Source organism: Canis aureus, chromosome 4, assembly GCF_053574225.1.
Source record: "Canis aureus isolate CA01 chromosome 4, VMU_Caureus_v.1.0, whole genome shotgun sequence".
NCBI lineage: Eukaryota > Metazoa > Chordata > Mammalia > Carnivora > Canidae > Canis > Canis aureus.
In genome coordinates this window covers 38,780,788-38,800,957 of record NC_135614.1, presented here as the reverse complement: position 1 = coordinate 38,800,957, position 20,170 = coordinate 38,780,788, and the positions used below count along the sequence as shown (strand labels likewise).

The 20,170-nt window shown below is 43.8% G+C and overlaps 2 protein-coding genes and 1 non-coding gene across 7 annotated transcripts in view; 2 read left to right on the top strand and 1 right to left on the bottom strand.

The window, feature by feature from the left end:
* Nucleotides 1-3,894, top strand: part of SIMC1 (SUMO interacting motifs containing 1) — a 78,802-nt gene extending 74,908 nt beyond the window's left edge. The window contains exon 10 of one of the 3 annotated variants that reach the window (XM_077895462.1): nt 1,783-3,894. In XM_077895462.1, the coding sequence (XP_077751588.1) occupies nt 1,783-2,045 (263 nt within the window). In that variant the 3' untranslated portion in view covers nt 2,046-3,894. The other 2 variants (XM_077895465.1, XM_077895463.1) reach the window with 2 other exon arrangements.
* On the bottom strand, nt 2,715-17,130 carry KIAA1191 (KIAA1191 ortholog). 3 transcript variants are annotated; one of them, XM_077895467.1, is made up of 10 exons: nt 16,842-17,130; nt 15,681-15,788; nt 15,339-15,423; nt 14,485-14,621; nt 12,742-12,920; nt 9,766-9,892; nt 6,645-6,769; nt 4,626-4,732; nt 4,292-4,434; nt 2,715-4,184 (listed from the first exon to the last, which is right to left on the bottom strand). In XM_077895467.1, exons 5-10 carry the CDS (start codon nt 12,889-12,891, stop codon nt 3,976-3,978), a joined length of 861 nt encoding a protein of 286 aa, XP_077751593.1. In that variant the 5' UTR covers nt 12,892-12,920; nt 14,485-14,621; nt 15,339-15,423; nt 15,681-15,788; nt 16,842-17,130; the 3' UTR covers nt 2,715-3,975. The 3 variants fall into 3 exon arrangements, with proteins under 3 accessions (XP_077751593.1, XP_077751592.1, XP_077751594.1); XM_077895466.1 differs by lacking the exon at nt 14,485-14,621 and having other exon boundaries at nt 16,842-17,128; XM_077895468.1 differs by lacking the exons at nt 14,485-14,621; nt 15,339-15,423 and having other exon boundaries at nt 16,842-17,127.
* Nucleotides 17,131-19,839: 2,709 nt separating this feature from the next.
* On the top strand, nt 19,840-19,946 carry LOC144313178 (U6 spliceosomal RNA). Its single transcript, XR_013378903.1, has one exon. It is a non-coding gene; the product is annotated as a U6 spliceosomal RNA (small nuclear RNA).
* The last annotated feature ends 224 nt before the right edge of the window (nt 19,947-20,170 follow it).

The following is a 20,170-nucleotide window of genomic DNA, read 5'->3' as shown; positions in this document are numbered from 1 at the left end:
TCACTTAAGAGTTTTAGCACCCACTGATGATGGTTCTTACCTGAATCAGTTATTCCAAGAGTAAATTAGAAAGTGGTTACTTTCTAGTTATACACTGCTTCTACAGTTATTAACTGGCCTTTTTCTGCAAAAAGGATCTTTCCCTTCTTCCTCCCCTTTTTTATTTACTATGGACTGGGCACTTTTTAAAATTTAATGTGTATAATCCATTTTTGTCATTATTTTTTATGACCATGTCCAAAATGTAGCCAATAAGAGGCCTCTTCAGGCTGGCTTGTTCTTTTGACATGTTCCCCTGTGTGTATGTGTGTGTACGTGCGCAGAAGTGCTTCCCCCCACTATTTTTAAGCACTCCCTTACTTTCTTATAAAAGATGTTCCAGGTTCACCTTGTAATTTCCTTGCCATAGTCCTAGAATCAGCCTCTCCTCCCAAAAAAATTCTGGTTTCTCTTGGTAGGGAATGAGGGAAAGTATTAAGAAATCAAGATCTGGATGCTAAGTATGCTGATTACTACTGGGGTACCAGCTTTTAGACCCTTCTGACGACAGAGCTAGTAAATTACATAATTTGTTTTAGAACAACAATTTGTTCCTGAACAACAATCAGGAACACCTGGGTGGCTCAGAAGTTGAGCTTCTGCCTTTGGCTCAAGTCGTGATCCCAGGTTCCTAAGATCAAGTCCCGCATCAGGTTCCCCACAGGGAGCCTGCTTCTCCCTTTGCCTATGTCTGCTTCTGTGTGTCTCTCATGAATAAGTAAATAAAATCTTAAAAAAAAAAAAAACGAGTTCATACCAATACCTCAATTTCCACTCCCTCAGAATTCTTCCTCTCTTCCTATTCTGTAACTGAGTCACTCTTCTCCCGCTGCTGCAGAAGGCCATTGTCAAAGGGCAGGCCATTGTCTTCTGAGATGACTGGCACTGCTGTCCACAATTTGTTCCAGCTGATTTTGTGTTTTTATTTGGCGGGGTTTTTTTTTTTTTTTTAAGTTGTCCTCAAATCAGAAACATGAAAGACTTTGTCCTAATGTAGGGCATGATCCTGACACCCAAGGCCAGCTGCCAGCTGGCACCCCACTTCTATCCCAGATTGCCTTTCTCCCCAGCTCTCTGTCCAACTGTTGATTATGTGATTCTTCTGATAAGCCCATTCTCAAATGCCAGCGTGTCCATATCTGCCCCCTGCCAGCCCTCCCCACTTCTGTATTTAAAGCTTTCAAGGCCCAATAAAATAGTACCTGCTGTCTGGAAAAAATATATATATATACCCTTATTTTGAACATGAATATATTTATTTGATCTATCATACAACATATACAAAACTGTTTTTTTTAAACAATTACTACAACAGACCAACACAACAGCAAGCTAAGAAACTAATTCAATATTTCTTTGCAATTCTTTTTATACTTAGAATCAATCTCCCTGAAGATACTAAAAAATCACATGAGTGTTTTTCAAATGGTTATATCAACTTGAAGTATAGTTGCATTGTTTAATCTAGGGTCATTATTTAAATCCACAAAGGTGAAAAACTAAGACAATGATAATCTGTACAATTTTAGTATGCAAAACTTGAGGACCAGAAAGCCAAGTACAAAGGACTTTTGAGAAATGGAGTGACCACAGATACTTAAATGGCCTTTGGCTTGTACTCCAGTAGCCACCAGTCAAGTCTTTGCCCAGACCCTGCCTACTAAAATTGGACTTCTACTTAAGTCATAAAGGAAAAAAAAAAAAGCAGTTCAGAAGAGTTCAACTGACTTTTTCCTCTTGCAGAGCACTTACGGAGTTCAGTGATTGATCGAAAAGACTTAATCATCAAAAGGATTAAGCCCAAGCCCCAGCAAGGGGATGACATCACAGCGGTGGACGTGGAGAGGCAGATTGAGGCCTTCCGCAGCCGCCTGACCCAGATACTGGGGGAGCCGCTCGCACCCCAGCTCCAAGACAAAGTGCACTTGCTGAAGCTCCTGCTCTTCTACGCGGCTGACTTGAACCCTGATGCAGAGCCTTCGCCCAAGAACTGGAGCAGCCCCTGAGGCCCTGCTAAGCACTGAACACCAAGAATACCTCTTGAATTCTATCTCCGACTACTTGCAAGTTCTAAAAGTAGCTGAAGTAGTTAAAAATCTTACAGGACCAAACCTATCTTATTTATCTGTAGGTTATAATGACTTTCTAATGCTTTAGTAAATACCTTTTTTTGATATTCTATCCTAGCCTGTTCTCTAATATGGCTTAAATATACAAGGTGTATATATTTTTTAATAAATTATTTATACTTTTTTGGAAACAGGTATTACTATATGCATTATATGTTTAACATTTCCATTCAACATGTGAAACAAGAAGCCCTCTGCTGAACAAATTCTGGACATCAATGTATGTCATTCAAGGTACCAACAACCTGTTTCGGAAGAGAAAGACTCATTTCTCCCTGATGGAACACAAACATCCTATAGTAGAGCTGTTCTATTGCCTATGAATTTGACTTTGTGGCCAGTCTGTTAAGATCTAACGTAATGGGGGTGGGGGATAGAAACAAAGGAATGGAGTGTGTTACAAATAATTTGATGTTAAAAGGATACAATAAAAGGCAATGGTTTTTCAAAATGCCAAGTTTACCATGCTTAGTTTCTATGACTCTAAGTAGGCAAAATGTAAGAACTCTTAAAAAGACCCCCGCCCAAAAAAAAAAGCTATCCACATTTGAGAAAGCAGTTTAAGAAGTTTATTGTCAAAACAAATAAGAGATACAAGCATAACAGAAGACACAAATAAATTAATTATTCTGATCATTTTAGACTCCAGGGCTTTCCAATGAAAGGTCCGCTCGGCTCCCATGTAGACACGATATTATCCAGAACAAAAAAACAGTGGGAATTTGAGCCAGTGTTTAAGACAGTAACTGACCATATACATGGTGAGAGGAGAAATTAAAAAGTGGATTCCTTAGTTCCTTTCCTTAGTAACTTATATATTTATAAAAGTATGCAGCTCTTTCCAGGGGACAATGATTTCATATAGAAAAATTTTAAATTCTTCCACCTCCCAGAAAAAAAGGTTTTATGCTTGGCCTGAACAAGAAAATCAAAATAGAAAACAAACAAAAAAATCAAAATGGGGTGACACTAGTTTCACATGAACCTCAAGACTATCATCTAAATGTAGGTACCACCTTTTCTGTACTTTAAAGTTTGACATCCACTTATCTATAGGAAACCAGTACACTGAATTTTCTCCCTTAGGAAGTTTTCAACCAAACTGGAGTTAAATTAATCTAATTTTAAAAGTGCAAAAAAGGATATGCAAGACTAGTGTTTGTTCTGTGACACATAAAAGAGAAGCATCCCTCCAACAGCGCCAGCCAAAGAGGTGCTCTGGTAAGAAGTGGCTACAGGATGAAGTGATCTGTAAGGCCTACCAAAACACAAGGACAGCCCTGGTTCAGCACAGGAAGGGGGGGTCCCTGCCAAGTCTGGCTGTTAACTGTACCCAGATCTCAAATAGATCTGAGGTCCCCCAACTGACAAGGCTGGAGCACACAGAAGTGTACAATCAAGAGGACCAAAGTCTCAACTAGTTTGGGAACACCTGTGTTCCATGATTTGTCCATGCACATGTTTACAGTGGTAAAGAAATCAAGAAGCCTCAGTTCTGGAACAACACATTGTTTACCTAGTAAGCAATGATCAAAGTTCTTGTCTAAGGTTAAATGATACAAAAATGGGTATGAGATCCCCCATACATCACTGCTGGGATTATTTAACTTTAAACCACACAAAATGGCTTCTTCTAACAAGGACAAGCTTTGCATTAACATTTCTCAAAAGCCAATCATATCTCTAGCTCCAGCCTCAGTTTAAGAGGTTTTAAAAACAAAAATAACTTTCCTATGTCAAAGCCAAGGTAAAAGGGGAGTTGGGTACAAGATACCCTCTATCCAGAGTCCCTGAAATACAAAGAGCTCTAGAAGCCAGTGGGTGTGAGCACATTTAAGTCACGAGGTTTGAGATTATGGGTCCGTGGTGGTGGTTTCTTCCCTTCCATCACTGGAATGTCCATCTTGGGCGGCTTGAAGGTTGCCGGATCTTCAGCCATTCGGGTGGCCTGGACACGGATCAATTCCATTGGAGAAGGCTTCTGGGCTCCTCTGTAAGTCTGGGTGGCAAAACCTCCTACAGAAGCAAACCAAAAAGCAAATTATTTCAAAATTAGTAGGCAGCCCCCAGTATACATGGTAAAATGCCATCCACATGGGTTTTCTTGAAGGAGTTGGCTTAACCTGAATCAGACTTCTGAAGAGATCTTGGTCCAAAGAGGCTCCATTTATCCGCCAAGTTTCTGTCCTTGTCTCCACTTGCAGAATCCATGGTGCTAGGATTTGGGCCAGGTAAGGCTGTGGAAGAACCAGAAGCAAACCAGCCTCTGGAAGAGAAAGAACAAAGCGTACCCTTATATCCTCTTCCTACACCTCTAGAAGCATCTCATGCCAAGAGACTAGGAACTGTCAACTTCCCCTGCTCCCTGAAACCACAGGCTTAAATTCCAATTTTGTATGCAGCCCTCGCTTTCCTAGAAGCACACTGCAGCTCGAGAGGCTCACAGGAAGGGCTCACCTGGACTTCTGCTTAGGGGAGGAGTGGGGGCTGCTGCTTGGGGTAGACTGGGCTGAAGCTGGCTGCTTCTCTTCTCTTGTTATCTCTCCACTCTGTAGCTTTAGTTTCTGTTCAGATGGGTTAAGAAGAGAAACTTTTCAAAAATGAGAGCTAATATCAAACAGCTAGTTAGGGTGTAAAAACTTGGTTCCCACTTTAACTTCAGGCAAAAGGATAACCATTAGTAGGTAGAATAATTTTGGATTACAGAACAGATATTCCTTTGATTTTGCCATATTAGACAAAATTCTATCTTTAAGAAAATCTATTCCTTCTACCACATATCTCAAACAGCTCTGTACTAAATATCACATTAGTTTTTACTTTCGGAGACGTCTGTTCCACACATGCCCAGCCAGCCAATAAGTGGAAGAACCAGAACTCAAGCTGTTGGCCTTCCTGGCCTTTCAGGTAGGGCCTCCAATTCTCAAGCTGCTTCTCCTGCCAGATACAAGCCCAGCCTTTCGTGGTGTCTCAAGGCTAAGACTCAGGCATTGCTATTCCTCTCCAGCTAAATGCTTTCTCTGTTGAGCCTGTCCCCTTTCCGCCCTTTTCCTCCCATAGCCAGTCACTCTGGGTTCCCTGGGCACTGTAAATACACCTCTAACATACAGACTAGCTGTCTAGGAGAGGAGAGACAAATCTCCTTCTCAGTTCTTCTAGATCAAGGCCCTTCCACTGTCTGTGTGCTCCATGTCTAGTAAGCCCAAGCTACATTTCAAACAAATGTGCATGTTCTCAAATACTCAACATATCAATTTATGTAAGCTGGGATTTCAGCCATCCTCATGTTCTACTTATGTGGCTGAGATGCAGAAAATGGCCCAAAGTCAACTCTACCATTATACAGAGTGAACTGCTCACTTGCAGAATTCAACTCACACCCATCCTGGAAGTTATCAAAGACAGTGCCTCTCTCCAGAAGTATATGTCTTGTCTGAGAGCTTAAACTGGCCACCAACCCCAACCCAATCCCCGACAGCAGTGTTTTTTTTAAACTTAGGATGCAAAGAATCATCTGGGATGCTCATTGTAAAAGCAAACAGTCCACAATGGCTTATATCATTGCCCACAGGCCACCAGATCTGTATTATGATACATCCTTCTATATACTATATAGCACCCGGCCTGCCCTCCAAGGATTAACATAAAGATTAAGTAAACCAAGTGTCTCATAGGTCAAAGGGCACTATTAAGTACCAACTGCCATTCCTACAGAAAATCCCTTGAAACTATGTCATTCATACAACTGTTGAGTCATCATTAACCTTATCAAAAATTGGGGATCCCTGGGTGGCTCAGTGGTTAAGCGCCTGCCTTCCGCCCAGGGCATGATCCTGGAGTCCCAGGATTGAGTCCCCCATCAGGCTCCCGCATCAGCATGGAGCCTGCTTCTCCCTCTGCCTATGTCTCTGCCTCTCTCTGAGTCTCTCATGAATAAATAAATAAAATCTTTTAAAAAGCTTTATCAAAAATTATTCTTCACTCATCCCAATTTTGGAAATGGAAAGGCAGAAACATGTCAATTCTACATTTGATTTTAATATTATAAAAATTAAACATAGAACATGATATTCCTTCCCCACTAAAGTATTACTTCTGTTAAGACTGCCCGATTCTCCTCTCTCCCTCAAAGATGGTCACTCTGGTACACAAAGTACCCACTTCATTGTTTGTAATGTGCTCACAAACATCACATGTGTAAGCTCAGGGTCTCAGCCGCTCCTCCTAACCATAAGGACATAAGGCAGATACCCCCAACTTTGTAGATGGATACGCAGAAACCACCAGGCTAAGAGCTCTGGAGCTTTCAAGAAAGTGCCACCATGGTGGGACTAAACCAGTTCTGAACTGCTCACCTAAATCTTTCCATTGCTCTCCACAATCCTCACCTAAATGAGCCAGTAACTTCTAAGCCACAGCATGTCTTAAGTTATGAATGAGGAGGGCTTTTTTAAAGTTCCTAAGAAACAAGCTTACGTGGAGCGCTTCTGCCACTCGAAGGTACTTGGTCTCCTCGGTGGTAAGGCCCTTGTGTGGTGTGTAGCCAGCATCTCTCAGCCCTGCCTGCTGCTCAAAACGCTGAATGCTCTCCTGGGTCTGTTCTGGGAACAGAGGAGATGATAGTCATGCCCATTCCCCTCTCCTACCACAAACAGGGAGTCAACACAGACATTCATGGTTCTCTACAGAAGCAAAAGACCACACTGACTATCTGAGGAAGAGGGGTCCCCCAGACAAGCATCACAGCAATAATGCTGAACCTTGTACAAAAGTTCTCTAACTAGGAAGCTTCCCTCACACCAAGCTCAGAACAGGTTACTCCTAAAGCAACAAATATCCTCCAGGGAAACACTCCTTCCCTTCCTTTTGTTTGTACCCTGACATTTTCTTTGTATTTAGAAATACAACATGGAGGGGATCCCTGGGTGGCTCAAGAGTTTAGCGCCTGTCTTTGGCCCAGGGTGGGATCCCACTCGATCCCACATCGGGCTCCCGGCATGGAGCCTGTCTCTCCCTCTGCCTGTCTCTGCCTCTCTATCTATGTCTATCATAAATAAATAAAATATAAAAAAAATAAAAAATTAAAATTAAAATTAAAGTGCCTTTTTTTTTTAAATTTTTATTTATTTATGATAGTCACAGAGAGAGAGAGAGAGAGGCAGAGACACAGGCAGAGGGAGAAGCAGGCTCCATGCACCGGGAGCCCGACGTGGGATTCGATCCCGGGTCTCCAGGATCGCGCCCTGGGCCAAAGGCAGGCGCCAAACCGCTGCGCCACCCAGGGATCCCGAAAATTAAAATTAAAAAAAAAAAAAAAAAAGAAATACAACATGGAGAAGGCAGCTGACATTCAGAAACAGTCCAAGTTCTCCACGTGTAAAGCTTCCTCAGCCCGACTCACCACACTCATTCTCCACAAAGACTTCTGCCAGAGAGAAACGGGTCACATCTAGGCTGGATGGCACCAAGATACCAATTAGATCCAAACCACAAAGCACATGCAGTGAACTAGACAAGGTCTACCAATCCCACGTTTCTCGTGTATAAGATCTGCCATAACCGCACCTAGCATGAAAGACAGGCCTAACTCAAGGTTAGGGCAGTATGACCGGACATCAGTAAGTCAGTCATGCTGTGGACTGACTGACAGCTATATGTTTGCTTAATCTGCACCCACACTACATAATGCACCCCTTCATGCAGGAATGCGGCAGCTGTGGACCAAAAGCCTGGACACCAGATGTCCGTCATGACTTAGTCATCCCCTTCTGAGGAACTATTTCATTGTCATTAGAAACAGAAGCAAAAAAAAAAAAAAAAAAAAAAAAAAAAAAGAGAGAGAGAGAAAGAAAAAAAAAGAAACAGAAGCAAAGAAAAAAACATGTAGGGACGTCTGGGTGGCTCAGCAGTTGAGCGTCTCCCTTTGGCTCAGGGCGTGATCCTGGGATCCAGGATCGAGTCCCCACATCAGGCTCCCTGCATGGAGCCTGCTTCTCCCTCTGCCTGGGTCTCTGCCTCTCTCTTTCTTGGTGTGTTTCTCATGCATAAATAAATAAATCTCAAAAAAAAAAAAAAAAAAAAAAAAAAGCACGTAAAGATGTTTTCCAGTATTACTAGGTAGCCACCTGAAAATTTAAAAAGCAGGAAAGAATTTAATGAATTATAGTACACAAATACCTGGATTTTAAATGCAGTGATTGGTTCTTTAAGACTAGAGCAACCTCCAAGTTCATGGTAGTATTAGTTGAGAAAAACAGAATGGCATGTCTACTACACCTGTGATTATATAAAGATATGCATCAAAGTGGAAGTGACCAGACAAGTACCTGAGTGACAGTAGCACACTGGGCTATTACAGCATTCTGTACTGCTGATGAACAATATTTTCAATGAAGAAGTTAATACTGTGCTATGACTGTGAACAATGACTAAGCTCTCTAGCACTGCCACGATACATTCCCAAGCTAGCAGCTGCTGAGTCAAACAGTGCCTTTATGTATGAATAAAAAGAGTCCAAGTAAGAGTTTGGACTTGGGGTTTTTAGGTGAATTCTCCAGGAATTGCCCAAGACAAGCTGATGCCCTCCCGGAGCCAATAAACAAGAGCTCCCGACTTCAAAACTGAGCCAACCAAGGAAAACCTCTATGTGCTCTGCAGAGCTACCGCTGACAAGCAGAACTGTGCCTCTAATAGATGTTAACTTCCCACAGCATCTAGAAGGGCCCTCCAGAGCCAACAAGTTTAGTTAACTTGTTACAAGGTTTTAAAAGTTAAAAAAATAAAAAAAGCAAGCTCTCATTTCTGGTTTCATTAAAGCCACATACCACACACTCTTAAGGCTAAAAATGGGGCAGCCTGGGTGGCTCAGCAGTTTAGCACCACCTTCAGCCCAGGGCGTGATCCTGGAGACCCGGGATCAAGTCCCACGTCAGGCTCCCTGCATGGAGCCTGCTTCTCCCTCTGCTTGTGTCTCTGCCTCTCTCTCTCTCTCTCTCTCTGTGTCTCTCATGAATAAATAAGTAAATAAAATCTTTAAAAAAAAAAAAAAAAGGCTAAAAATGCTTGAGGCACCAAACTTGCCTCAGGTCCAAGAGAAGAAACAACTTTGAGCATTACAATTTAAAAAAAAAAAGTAGTAGTAGTGCAGGGCAGGTGTGAGATGCCTTGGTGTATGTGTCACCTTCTCCAGGAGAGCCTGAGACAGTCACAGCAGCAGCTCCCAGCCACCAAGCACTGGGGCCACCTAAACCTCCCCTCAGCCTGCCAGCCAGATTTCTCATTTCATGGAGACGGAAACTGTCTTGAGAGTTAAGTCACCTGTTCAATGCCACACTGATGATGTGAGAAAATAAGATTGTATCAACAAAGCAACAGGAGTGTACCTAAATCAACTGAGATACTTAATATTTGGCAAATCTTCCAAGTAAGTGGATCTTCAACACCAGTGCATCATCAACCAAGCTGACAAGTGCCAGGACAGTCAGGACATGGCCTGCTAAGGCACAGGAGTTTGCAGAATCCCCCACAGCTAGCTTACAGGAAGCCCAAACTTTTCCCACCCTTACTTCATTCTATTCTGAGGAGGAAAAGTGCTTACTTGTGATCAGAGAATTCATGATGACATGGGTAGCTTTAGCCTTCACCACAGGGGCCTTGTCCACACTGTCAGTGGCCGATGACATGGTCATGGCAGGGGAGGAGACACTGGTCTCTCCTTCCTCCGCCTGTTCAAGAGAGGTAAGGAGGCGCTTGAGCAGGGCAGAGGAGTCACATGCCAAAATTTACTCTTTGGGGGAATAAGTTGCTAAAATATCTTTCATTTGATATGTAACGATCCAAAGGAGGGGGCTGGTTGTCTCTGCCCAGTGACATAGCTATTATCCATAGTGACAATATACAAAGACGTTATATGCCAATATGAATTTGTACAAGTGGGAAAGCAAGAATTTGAAGCTGTGAGGTCTACTACCTGCCCAGCCTCTGTCTGTCCACTATCCTATGCTACTGTGTCCTTAAGAAAGTAGAAGAAACTCTTATTACTAAGCCCGACCAGGTATCAGGCACTATGCTGGCTTTTGCTTAATCACTGCATTTGCTAAGTAGTTCTCAAACTTTGCTGAGCATCAGAATCCCATAGGAGGACTTGTTAAACAGATTGTTGGGCCCACCCCAGAGCTGATGAAGGGTAGGGGTGGAGTGTGCTCAAGAATTCATGTTTCTAATAAATTCCCAGATGATGCTAATGCTGCTAGTACCCAAGACCATACTTTGATGCCTGCTGCTCTAAAAGTTCAAGTAATAGTCTTTCAAGTCAAACCAAAAAAAAAAAAAAATATATATCTAAGTAGCTCCTCATCTTTCACATGAGAGAGCTGAGACATAGCGCCTTCTGTAATCTAAACACCAGAAACTATGCTTCGGTGGAGCGGGGAGAAGAAAACTGTGTTTATTCTGTTCTCTGCTTCTCCAAAGAAACTGAGGAGAAAGATGGTCCAACAGAAGGAGAGCAGAAGAAAGTACTGAAAGGCTGCATCCTTGTTACAAAATAAGATCTGCATCTTTTAGCTATAACCCGACTCAAGAGGGGCCTCTGCTTCCTTACTTGGAGCGCAGTTGACGGTCCGGACACAGACAGTCGGGACACATGAGAGAATGCGTGTAAGGAGTCCAGCCAAGCCTTCCTATGAGACAGCAGTTGTTCCAAGCTGTCAACCATTCCAGCTGGGGCTTGCCAGAAAACGAAGCCCACCCCTTGCCCAGTGGAGTAAGCAGCAGCCTTTAGGATGAAAAGGGTGTGCCCCTTCAAAGCACTACCAGAAGCCATGCTGGGGGCACCTGGTGGCTGAGTCATTTAAGCATCCGACTCTTAGTTCAGGCTCAGGTCATATGATTCAAGGGCATGTGATCAAAGCCCAAGTTGGGCCATCAGCAAGGAGTCTGTTTGAAAGACGCTCTTCCTCTGCCCCTCCCCTCATTTGTGCACACTCCCAAAGGCTCTATTTATTTAAAGAAATAAATAAAATCTTAAAAAAAAAAAAAAAAAAAGAAGCCATGCTTGTTTTCTGCCCTTGTCCCTGGAGTCAGCTGCTCCGGCCTCACAGTCAGGCTGCTGAGCCCTTTTTCCCTAGCACTGCTTGTACTTTCTACACTAAATATTTTCTCTTTAACAAATGACTAGGTCAGATTTCCATAGATAACTGACCCAAGGAATCCCCCCAGAGCTGTAGGGGATGCTTTCATAGAAAGAAGCTCCCTATTTTGAGAGCTTTGTGGGGAAGGCCAAGGGGGTTCACTAGAAAGGAAGGATTAAATATAGCTCTACCAAGTGAAAGTTAATCAAGGAGTCAGGAGTCACACTACTGACACCCAATGTGTCAAGCCTTTTAATCCTCTTTTGTTATCCCCACTTAACACCTCCATGATCTAAAGTATTTTCATCTCTCGGGTGGGAGATACTGTAACTGAGGCGTGAAGCTGTGTCCTCAAAGTCATTGCTAGTACACAGACCCTTAAGGGATTCACATCTAAGTCAGCTTAAGCAGCTGCTTACTGTGCACTTTCTGCCATGCCCTGAGCTGTCACCAGTTCAAAGTTCAGTGAAACTAGCTGCAGGTTAAATGGCCTCACCAGAACTTGGCAGGCCTAGCTGATTTGGGCAACAAACAGTGCCAACTTTCTTGCATTCTTGGTGACTGGAGTCAGAAGTGAGAGAGACACAGGCCCTGCAGTCAGGACACATGTCTGCTACAAGCATGTGAGAACCAAACTGCACAAAAGGGCTGAAGAGCAGATCAAGGTGCAGTGAGGAACAGGTGTGTGTGGGGCGGGGGGAGGGGGGGCGGCTTAGGAAGGAGGCATCTTTTATGGAGGATGGCAATGGAAGAGCCATCTGAGGCAGGAGGAACAGCATGAGGAAAAGCACAGCATGTGTTCACAAAAGAGCCAATTTTTCCCTTAATCATTCAATGAACATTTTTTTGGAACCTACTTTATGCCAGGTCCTCTGCTAGATACTGCAGATGAGGGTACAAAATTAGACATGGCCCCTGACCTCAAAAAGCTAATGGGAGGTGATAAAATAATGTAGGGATTATGACAGGGGTCCGTGGTACAGGGGAGAGCTCAAAGGGAGAGGTGTTGGGACAGGAGGAAAATCCTCACAGAAGAGATGTCTGAGCTAAGACTTAAAGGATACCATTTATCAGGCAGTGGGAATGGAAACAGGGGAGGGAGAACAGGATGGGGACTGTAAACATCTCAGGCAATGAGCAGTGTGACACAAAGACTTGGAAGCATAAGATACCCACTGAAGAAATCTTAAATAATTTGCACGGTTGGATCACGGGACAGGGGGGATGACACAGAAGAGTCTCAGGTAGGAAAAGACATGGCCATTCTAGTTTGAATTCACAAGAATAAAAAGGCCCACCAACTCCAGCTGAGGCACTAAAAACATACAGGGATTGGTAATTGCCCAATTCTATGGGTGTCAGGAGCCATGGAAGGCTTCTGGAGCAGAGGAAGAAAAACGAAGAGGTTGGGCTTGCCAGAAGCAGTCAGTGGAATCAGATACCTTGGCAAGGTGCTGATACTTGCGTTCTGGAATCACTGGCTTCCAGGGGATGCTGCCCATGTCCGATGGAGGAGGAGTCATGGGTGTAGGGTCCTCGAGGGCATCATCATAGCTGAAGGCCCGGCGGTACATCCCAATAGGCAGGGACATCTTGCCTAGAGGCCCACTAGGCTCAAGAGCTAAGAAGAGAGATACCTGTCAGGATGGGTTTGGCAATTGAACATGCTAGTATCTCTAAATTCAATTCTAGGCAGGAAAGCTCTGAAACACTCTTCTTCTGTGACAGAGCAATAGGTTGTTCTGGATAGCTATTTACCATAAGGGGCTATTTACCATAAGGAAAGGTAACAGGACTAAAGTCCTTTCTTTATTGCCTGACACTTTGAATTCTCTGCTTTCCACATTCAGAAGCCCTAATCCACTTTTATGGAGTAGAAAAAACAAAGTTCAACTTAAATTTACCTGAGCAAGGTCATACAACTTCAAAGTACAGTTTGGAATCAAAATCCTAACCTCTGATTTCAAAGCTTACATTCTTTATGCCACAGAAGCCACCGCACAGCAATGCCAAGGCTCTCAATTCATGCAGGACTGAAGATAGGAAGTTCTTGCTCCCAGTTTATAGATAAGGAAAACTAAGGCCTAGTGGTAGAGTGATTTGCCAAAGCTCATACACAAAGTAGCCAGCTGGGGCTCAACTGCAGATCTTCTGACATCCCTTCCTGCTCTACCAAAGAAAACCAGAGTGGTGTTACAAGAAATATTTAATAAAACAATTTGCTATCCAGTGTCACCTCTAGTTTCAAGTACTCTGTATGACTTAGACAGCAGAGCCAATTTCCATCACAGAAACTGTGAGGGACAATCACTCTCATAAGACACTGCCAGCTGATGCTGCCATTTCTGTTCACTGGAACTGACTGGCAGGATGTCCCACAGTGACGCAGGCACCCTATTTCAAGGGCACTCTCAGTTCTGCCAGACCAGAGAGCAAAGTTCATTTTGTTTGTCTGCCTAATCCTTTCACAGCAGAACCAATGTCCAGATCCTGCCTTCAACATGACATTTTCCTTCTTAAAATTATACCATCACTCTCTAAGACATAAACTTCAATGGCATTAAGTCCCAATCAGGCAAAAACACTTCATTTAAACAGCAAAGGAGAACAAGCAGTTGTCATTTTTATTACTATTAATAATAATTACTAACAAATCCATATAAATAAAGAATTAGTGGTTGCCAGGGACTGGGATGGAACAAATGAGGAGTCACTGCTAATAGGTACAAGTTTTTCTTTTCAGGGTGATGCAATATTCTGGAATTAGATGGTGGTGACGGTCGTACAACCATGTGAATATACTAAACACCACGACACTGTTCACTTTAAATAGGAATTTTATGGTATGTGTATTCTCCTAATTAAAACAAACACATAAGCAAATAATGATTACCAAATACCCTTCCTTGCTGGGCAACTACATCCCTCATCTTACCTAATCCTCATTAAGCAGATATTCTTCCCATTTTCCAGGTCAGGAAACTTAGGTATAGGTCTTAAGTGACACCCAGTTAGCAAGGTGGAGACTGCAGAACAGATCTAAGCCAGTGCTCACACTCTCCATGCAACACTCCGTGCTCCCCATGCTACAAAGCTTTACCCTTATGAGTGCAACCCTATGGCCCAGATGGTTACAGGGAGTTTATGGTAATCACAACAACAATCAAAGACAAACTAAAACGCACACTGATGATGTAAGAGACATCCAGAGATGGATCCACATCAGGAGACATGGGGGAAACTCCTCTATTAATCCACTTAATTTGGGAGCAATTTCAAAACATCTTAAAGACTCCTCCCAGCAGCCATCCCAACAGCCTTCCTAAAAATAATAATAAAGTCAGCTAAAATTTAGTAGGAAATATACTCCTACAGATAGAGACCAAAAAATTGAGCAGCAAATATATATTCATCACTAATTTTTAACTCACATTTTCACATGTTATATTTAATCTTCACAGCGACCTTGAGAGAGGCACTATCTCTTTACTGAGAATCAAAATTTGAGTGATTCAGATTTGATTAAAACTCACTGGCCCTTCCCACTAAAGAGATAAATGATTTTAGTAACCCAGAAAGTATTGCCCTACACAGGCCCAGGACTCATTAAACATTGCTGTGAGCATTCTCCTAACTGCCCAGGTTTAATATGCCTTTAAATCAGGCTGGTGTCGTTTTTGCCCAGACCTCCATTCTGCCCACTCCCTATCATCTCCAAAAAGGGGAATAAGTATCATCGTTTTGGTGCATATTACAAAAACTACACAACTTATTCTGAATTCTTATTTGGTATCTACAGGAAAGTGACAAATTTGGCACACCCTTAGGTATGAAATGACTGTTCTCTTTCAAGTTAGGGTCTGGGTTCATATGCTGGCTGGGTGGCTAATAATATTTAAATTTAAATGATACCAAGTTTAAATACTTGCCTGGTGACAGAAAGTAACTATTAGTATATGGTTGAGAAAAAAAAGTGGTTTCTATCTAGCTTAAAACATTAAGGGCAGAACAAGACTTTATCAAAAAGAATTAAGTTTACCAGGCACTTCTGGTTGTCTCGAAGCCATTGAAAGACTGGGATCCAGATGTTTTCTATATAGAATTCGGAGCTGAGTCCCTGCCACCTAATAAAAATAACAAAGGGCATGTTCTTACAGTGAACACCAAAGAATAGCTCTAAAGCTGTTCTTCTGACAGGCACACAGAGTTTTATAGCTTGTTTACAAGGTTGGAGCACACATAAAAGAGCCAATAGGTGACAAACACGACAAAGGAGATTTAAAAAAAAAATTTTTAAGGATAAAGGCAAAAGTCTCATCCATGGATGATCTTAACACATGTGGTATGACAGACACTATACGTAGTGAAAAGGTCACCTTACCAGAGTGAAATGATGATTATGCTGACAGACAGGTATTAATGAGGAACATTGTCCAGCGGCTGCAAATTAGCAAAGCTGCTTGAGGAGAGTCCATCCATTTCAGAGGTTCTAAGAATAACAAACAACCAGCATTGGTACAGCCTTCAGAGTCTGCCAAACACCTTCCCCTACGTTCATGTATTCCTCACAACAACCTTGCAAGAGTGATTACACACATCATTTTAAGTAAATTAGGACTTACTTAACCAACAGCAAGGGGCTATTTACCATAATAGGTACACTCATTCTCTGTTGCTAACACTAATATTCATAAAGGTTTTATACAACGCTTATCTTGTGTTTTAACCCTTGCAGCAAGTCTGCAAAGCAGGCATTATTTATCCCCTACAATTTTAAAAGAACGAAACTAAAAACCCGGAGATGTGTATATGTGATTTGCCTAAGGTCACAGATAAGTGGCCCATCTGCAAGGCAGGTAGTTTCACCTCCATTTTCAGGGGAATTAAAACAAAGCCCTGAAAAAGCCCAGTTACTCTGAACTTGCTACACTGCCCCTCTACCTAAGTTCAGAGGACGAGTTTGTTCTTCATTAAAGACCATCAAAGAAACCAAAGTTCAGCCATTCTCCGGGCCCAGGAAGCTTTCCGACCCACATTCATCCCCTTCCACTTCCCTTAACGCGTTCCACTCCCCCGCAAAGCTCACGCAACTCCTTCACGGGATACAGAACAAAGCCACCAGGATCTGAAAGGCCAGGTCTGAGCCAACCCCCCTCCCAACCCGTGGGACTAAGGAAAAGGAGATTAAGGCCGGGGCCTGGGGCAAGCCAAAGGTTCTCCGAGGGCAGGCAAGGCGGAGGCGTGGGGGTGAGAGCGAGGAGTGAGGGTCCCGGGCTAGGCCGGTCTGAGGAAGCCGAGGCGGGTGCGGGGGACGCCGCGGGGCCATCAGAGAGAAGTCCCACTGGGAGACCCTCCCAGAAGACGGGGCAGGAGAGGAAAGGGGCGGTCGGACCGAGCTCTGCGCCTGTGTAGGGGTGAAGGGAGAGGGACCGAGAGGCCCTGAGTCAGCGCCTCGGTGGAGGTGGAGGAGCCGGAGGTGCGCCCCTTCGGATGCGAGGAGGACGCGTCCCCAAACAGGGCCAGGCCCGGGCCCTCTAGTTACCTGTTCTTCCGCTGCCGCGGGGCTGCCTACAGCCGAAGCTGCGGCACTAAAGAGGCTCTGAGGACCCACGTCTCACGAGACGCTGTGGCGCAGTCGGAACCCAAGCCATGGTGTGAGCGGCGCTGTGCCCGGGGCGACGCCGAAGGCCTCGAGCACTGACCGGGGAACTCGGGCTGCCGAGCCGGCCGGCGGCCTTTCCGTAAAGCCTTCCGAGGTCTCGTCGCATCACGCGAGATTTGGCCCGAGAGGCGTTTAGGACTTGCTGGGACCTGTAGTCCGTGGTGGGAAAGGCCCCACGACCTCCCGGGCAGCGTGAGTCGGAGGAACCACAGTTCTGTCCGCAGAACCAGCCATCTCCCTGAGGAAAAGCCACCCTTTACCACAGCCCTGTGCATTGGTCTGTGACAGGCTGAGGAGTCCGATGGAGATAGCATTGAAAAGTGACGTCCGCAAAGCCATTGGGCGGAGGCGAAGTTGAAACCCAGAGAGATGGGAAATCACTTGACTAATAGGTGAAGGGAACCGGCACCCTCTTCCAGAAACAGCTACGTCGGGCAGGGTTCTTAGGAACGGCACAACCGAGGAGCCCCTACTCTCTGCACGGTAAGGTGGTCCTAATATTTCCATTTTACACCAAGGAACGTGACACTTGGAGAGGTGCCAGGTCAAATGTCATACCCTGAAGGAAAACTTGTTTCTTTTCCTTTTCCTTTTTTTTTTTTTTAATAAATATCATGAAGCAACAAAGTTGAGGAAATAAAAGAAGATGAAAAAAAAATCTACTCCCATTTCTACCCAAAGTCCGAAGCTTGCCATCAAGGCTCATCTCGAGGGCTCTGAGGACTGAAGTGGATCTTTGAGGGCAGGGCAAGGTTCTGCATTTGCCCTTTGCCAGGCCTACTGGCCGGAGAGGCTTCGCTTCTACAACTTTAAACTTTGAGTGCTGTTACCATGGTGCTTAAGTGAGCCACCAATTCAAGCCTTTTGTGGATTCTATAGTTAGCTTATGAATGAATAGCACAATTACATTGCAGTGTGATTTGTGTGTGTGTTAAAAGTGTTACTTTGGCAGCATCTGGGTGACTCAGTCCGTTAAGCAGCCGAGTCTGAATTTGGGATCAAGTCATGATCTCGGGGTTGTGTGATGGAGCCTATCTGCTCCACAGTGAGGGCAGAGTCTGCTTGTCCCTCTCCCTCTGTTCCACCCCCATCACTTGCTCGCTTGCTCACTTGCTCTCAAATAAATAAACAAAATCTTTTAAAAAAATGAATCTGTTAATTTGGAACTTTTAAAACATTGCTATATAATTTTTTACATTCTGCAGAAGCAAAGCTGACACCTTACCCTCCTCCATCAAGAGGATAGACTTCATGGCACAGTTCAGTAAAGGGGGGAGAAACAGGACTTAGTGCTATTACATAAATAATAAGCATCAGCTTGTTTTTTATCACCAAATAAAACTAAAGTATTTCCTAAGTAAAACAACTTTATCCCTGACTTTAACAATACAAATTTCTGAACCTATGCATTATGTTGATCATCATCATATAAGAAAATGGCTGTTTCCCACCAAAAAAAAAAAAAAACCAGATTAAACTTTTAACCTTCACAATCTTATAGGGTTTTCCCCCCTTAAGTGTGTGTTGTATTTTTTATTGAGGAGCAGATTATTTTAAAGCCTGGTGTCCCTTAGAAGCCTTCTTTGCAAGTACACTTTTTGAAAGGGTTTGGTTGCACAGGTGAGGATTCAGTCAAAACTGAATCCACAAGGCCCAAGAAGGGTATGTTTTGAGCTGTTTGAGCTCAGGCCATCTTTTGCAGCTCTTGGGATGGATTTCTTACAGCAATAAAGGTTCCCCTTTATCCCCTTTTGTGCTTTCTTCTGACGCTGGTTTTGGTTCATAGGCAAGCCTGCTTCCATTTCTATGCACAGCCACATTTTTCCTCAGGGGTGGCAGCATCATTGGGAAGTTGGTCCTTGAGGTCTGACTGTATGGTTAAGTGTCTGGGGGCAGACAACAGTCAAGGGTCCCTGTATGTATCTGACCAGGGAATCCCGTTGCCTTCTTACATATGTTTAAACATACACTTAGTATGAAACTAATTTCCTAAATCCTTTTGCCTCTGAATTGCCTTTTTGCCCTTCCTTGGACATCTCATACTTTAACAAATTTAGAGCCTCAAAAATTAGAATTGATCAGGATCTCTCGTACATCCACCCTGGATGCCCCAAAGCATCCTACATTCCTACTTCATGAGGGTGGAGGCAGGCAGCAGGACAGAGTTCTGCCTACCTGCCTTCCTCTGGACATCTGCGCTCTCTGGCCAGTCCAAACCCGCTCCATAGACTTGCCAACATTCTCAGCGACCCGTCAGCAGACAAGAACTTGTTTACTGACAAGGAAGCAAGTGGGGCATTTTAGCACTTCTGGGGTTTCTAGACTCAGAGCTCTATCTGGAAGCCTGCCCCATATATCATCACGGATGAGGTATTTCCATTGCCCACTCAGCTGCAGAGAAAACTAACACTCTCAAGGGGACCTTGGCAAAGATATCTCAGCCAGGAAATGGCAGAGTTGAAATTCAAGCCCAGGGCTGAATGCCCTGCTGATAGTTTGGCTGCTGGCTGTCCTTGGCCTCAGCTACCCCACTTTTAATACCCCTGGGGCAAGAGGGTTGATGGCACGTTCCCACAGAGGAAAACAAAACAAAACAAAACAAGAAGTAACATCTCCCTCTAGTGGTGAGGGGGAAAGATTTCACTGAAGAGATTAATTAAAAGATCAGTTGGGCCAACTGTCAGGCTGTCCTTAGAGACCAACTTATCCAGCCTGATATTATACAGGTGGCGCAGCTAAGGTACATCGAAGAGAAGGAACCAGGCCAATGTCACACCATTAGTCTGGGGCAGTTAATTAAATAGAAAATGTGTTCTTGTGTTTTACTTAATGTCAGGCATGATGCTCAGAGCTTGGGGACACCAAGCTGGGTGAGGATGTGCTCACTTTAGCAGCACATATACTAAAATTGGAATGATACAGAGAAGATTAGTGTGGCCCCTGAGTGAGAGATACGCTGGGAAGGAGGACACAGTCCCTGACTGTTATGGGCTGAATTGTGTCTTCCCAAAAGTCCCAAAACCCAGTGACTCAGAACAGAACAGTATTTGGAGATAAAGTCTTTAAAGGATAATTAAATTAAAATAAGACTGGTGTCCTTATAAGTAGAGGAAGAACCCCCAGGGTTGCACACACATAGAGGAAAGGCCATGTAAGGACCCAGTGAGAAGGCAATTAACTGTAAGTCTAAGAGGGAGGGCTCAAAAGAA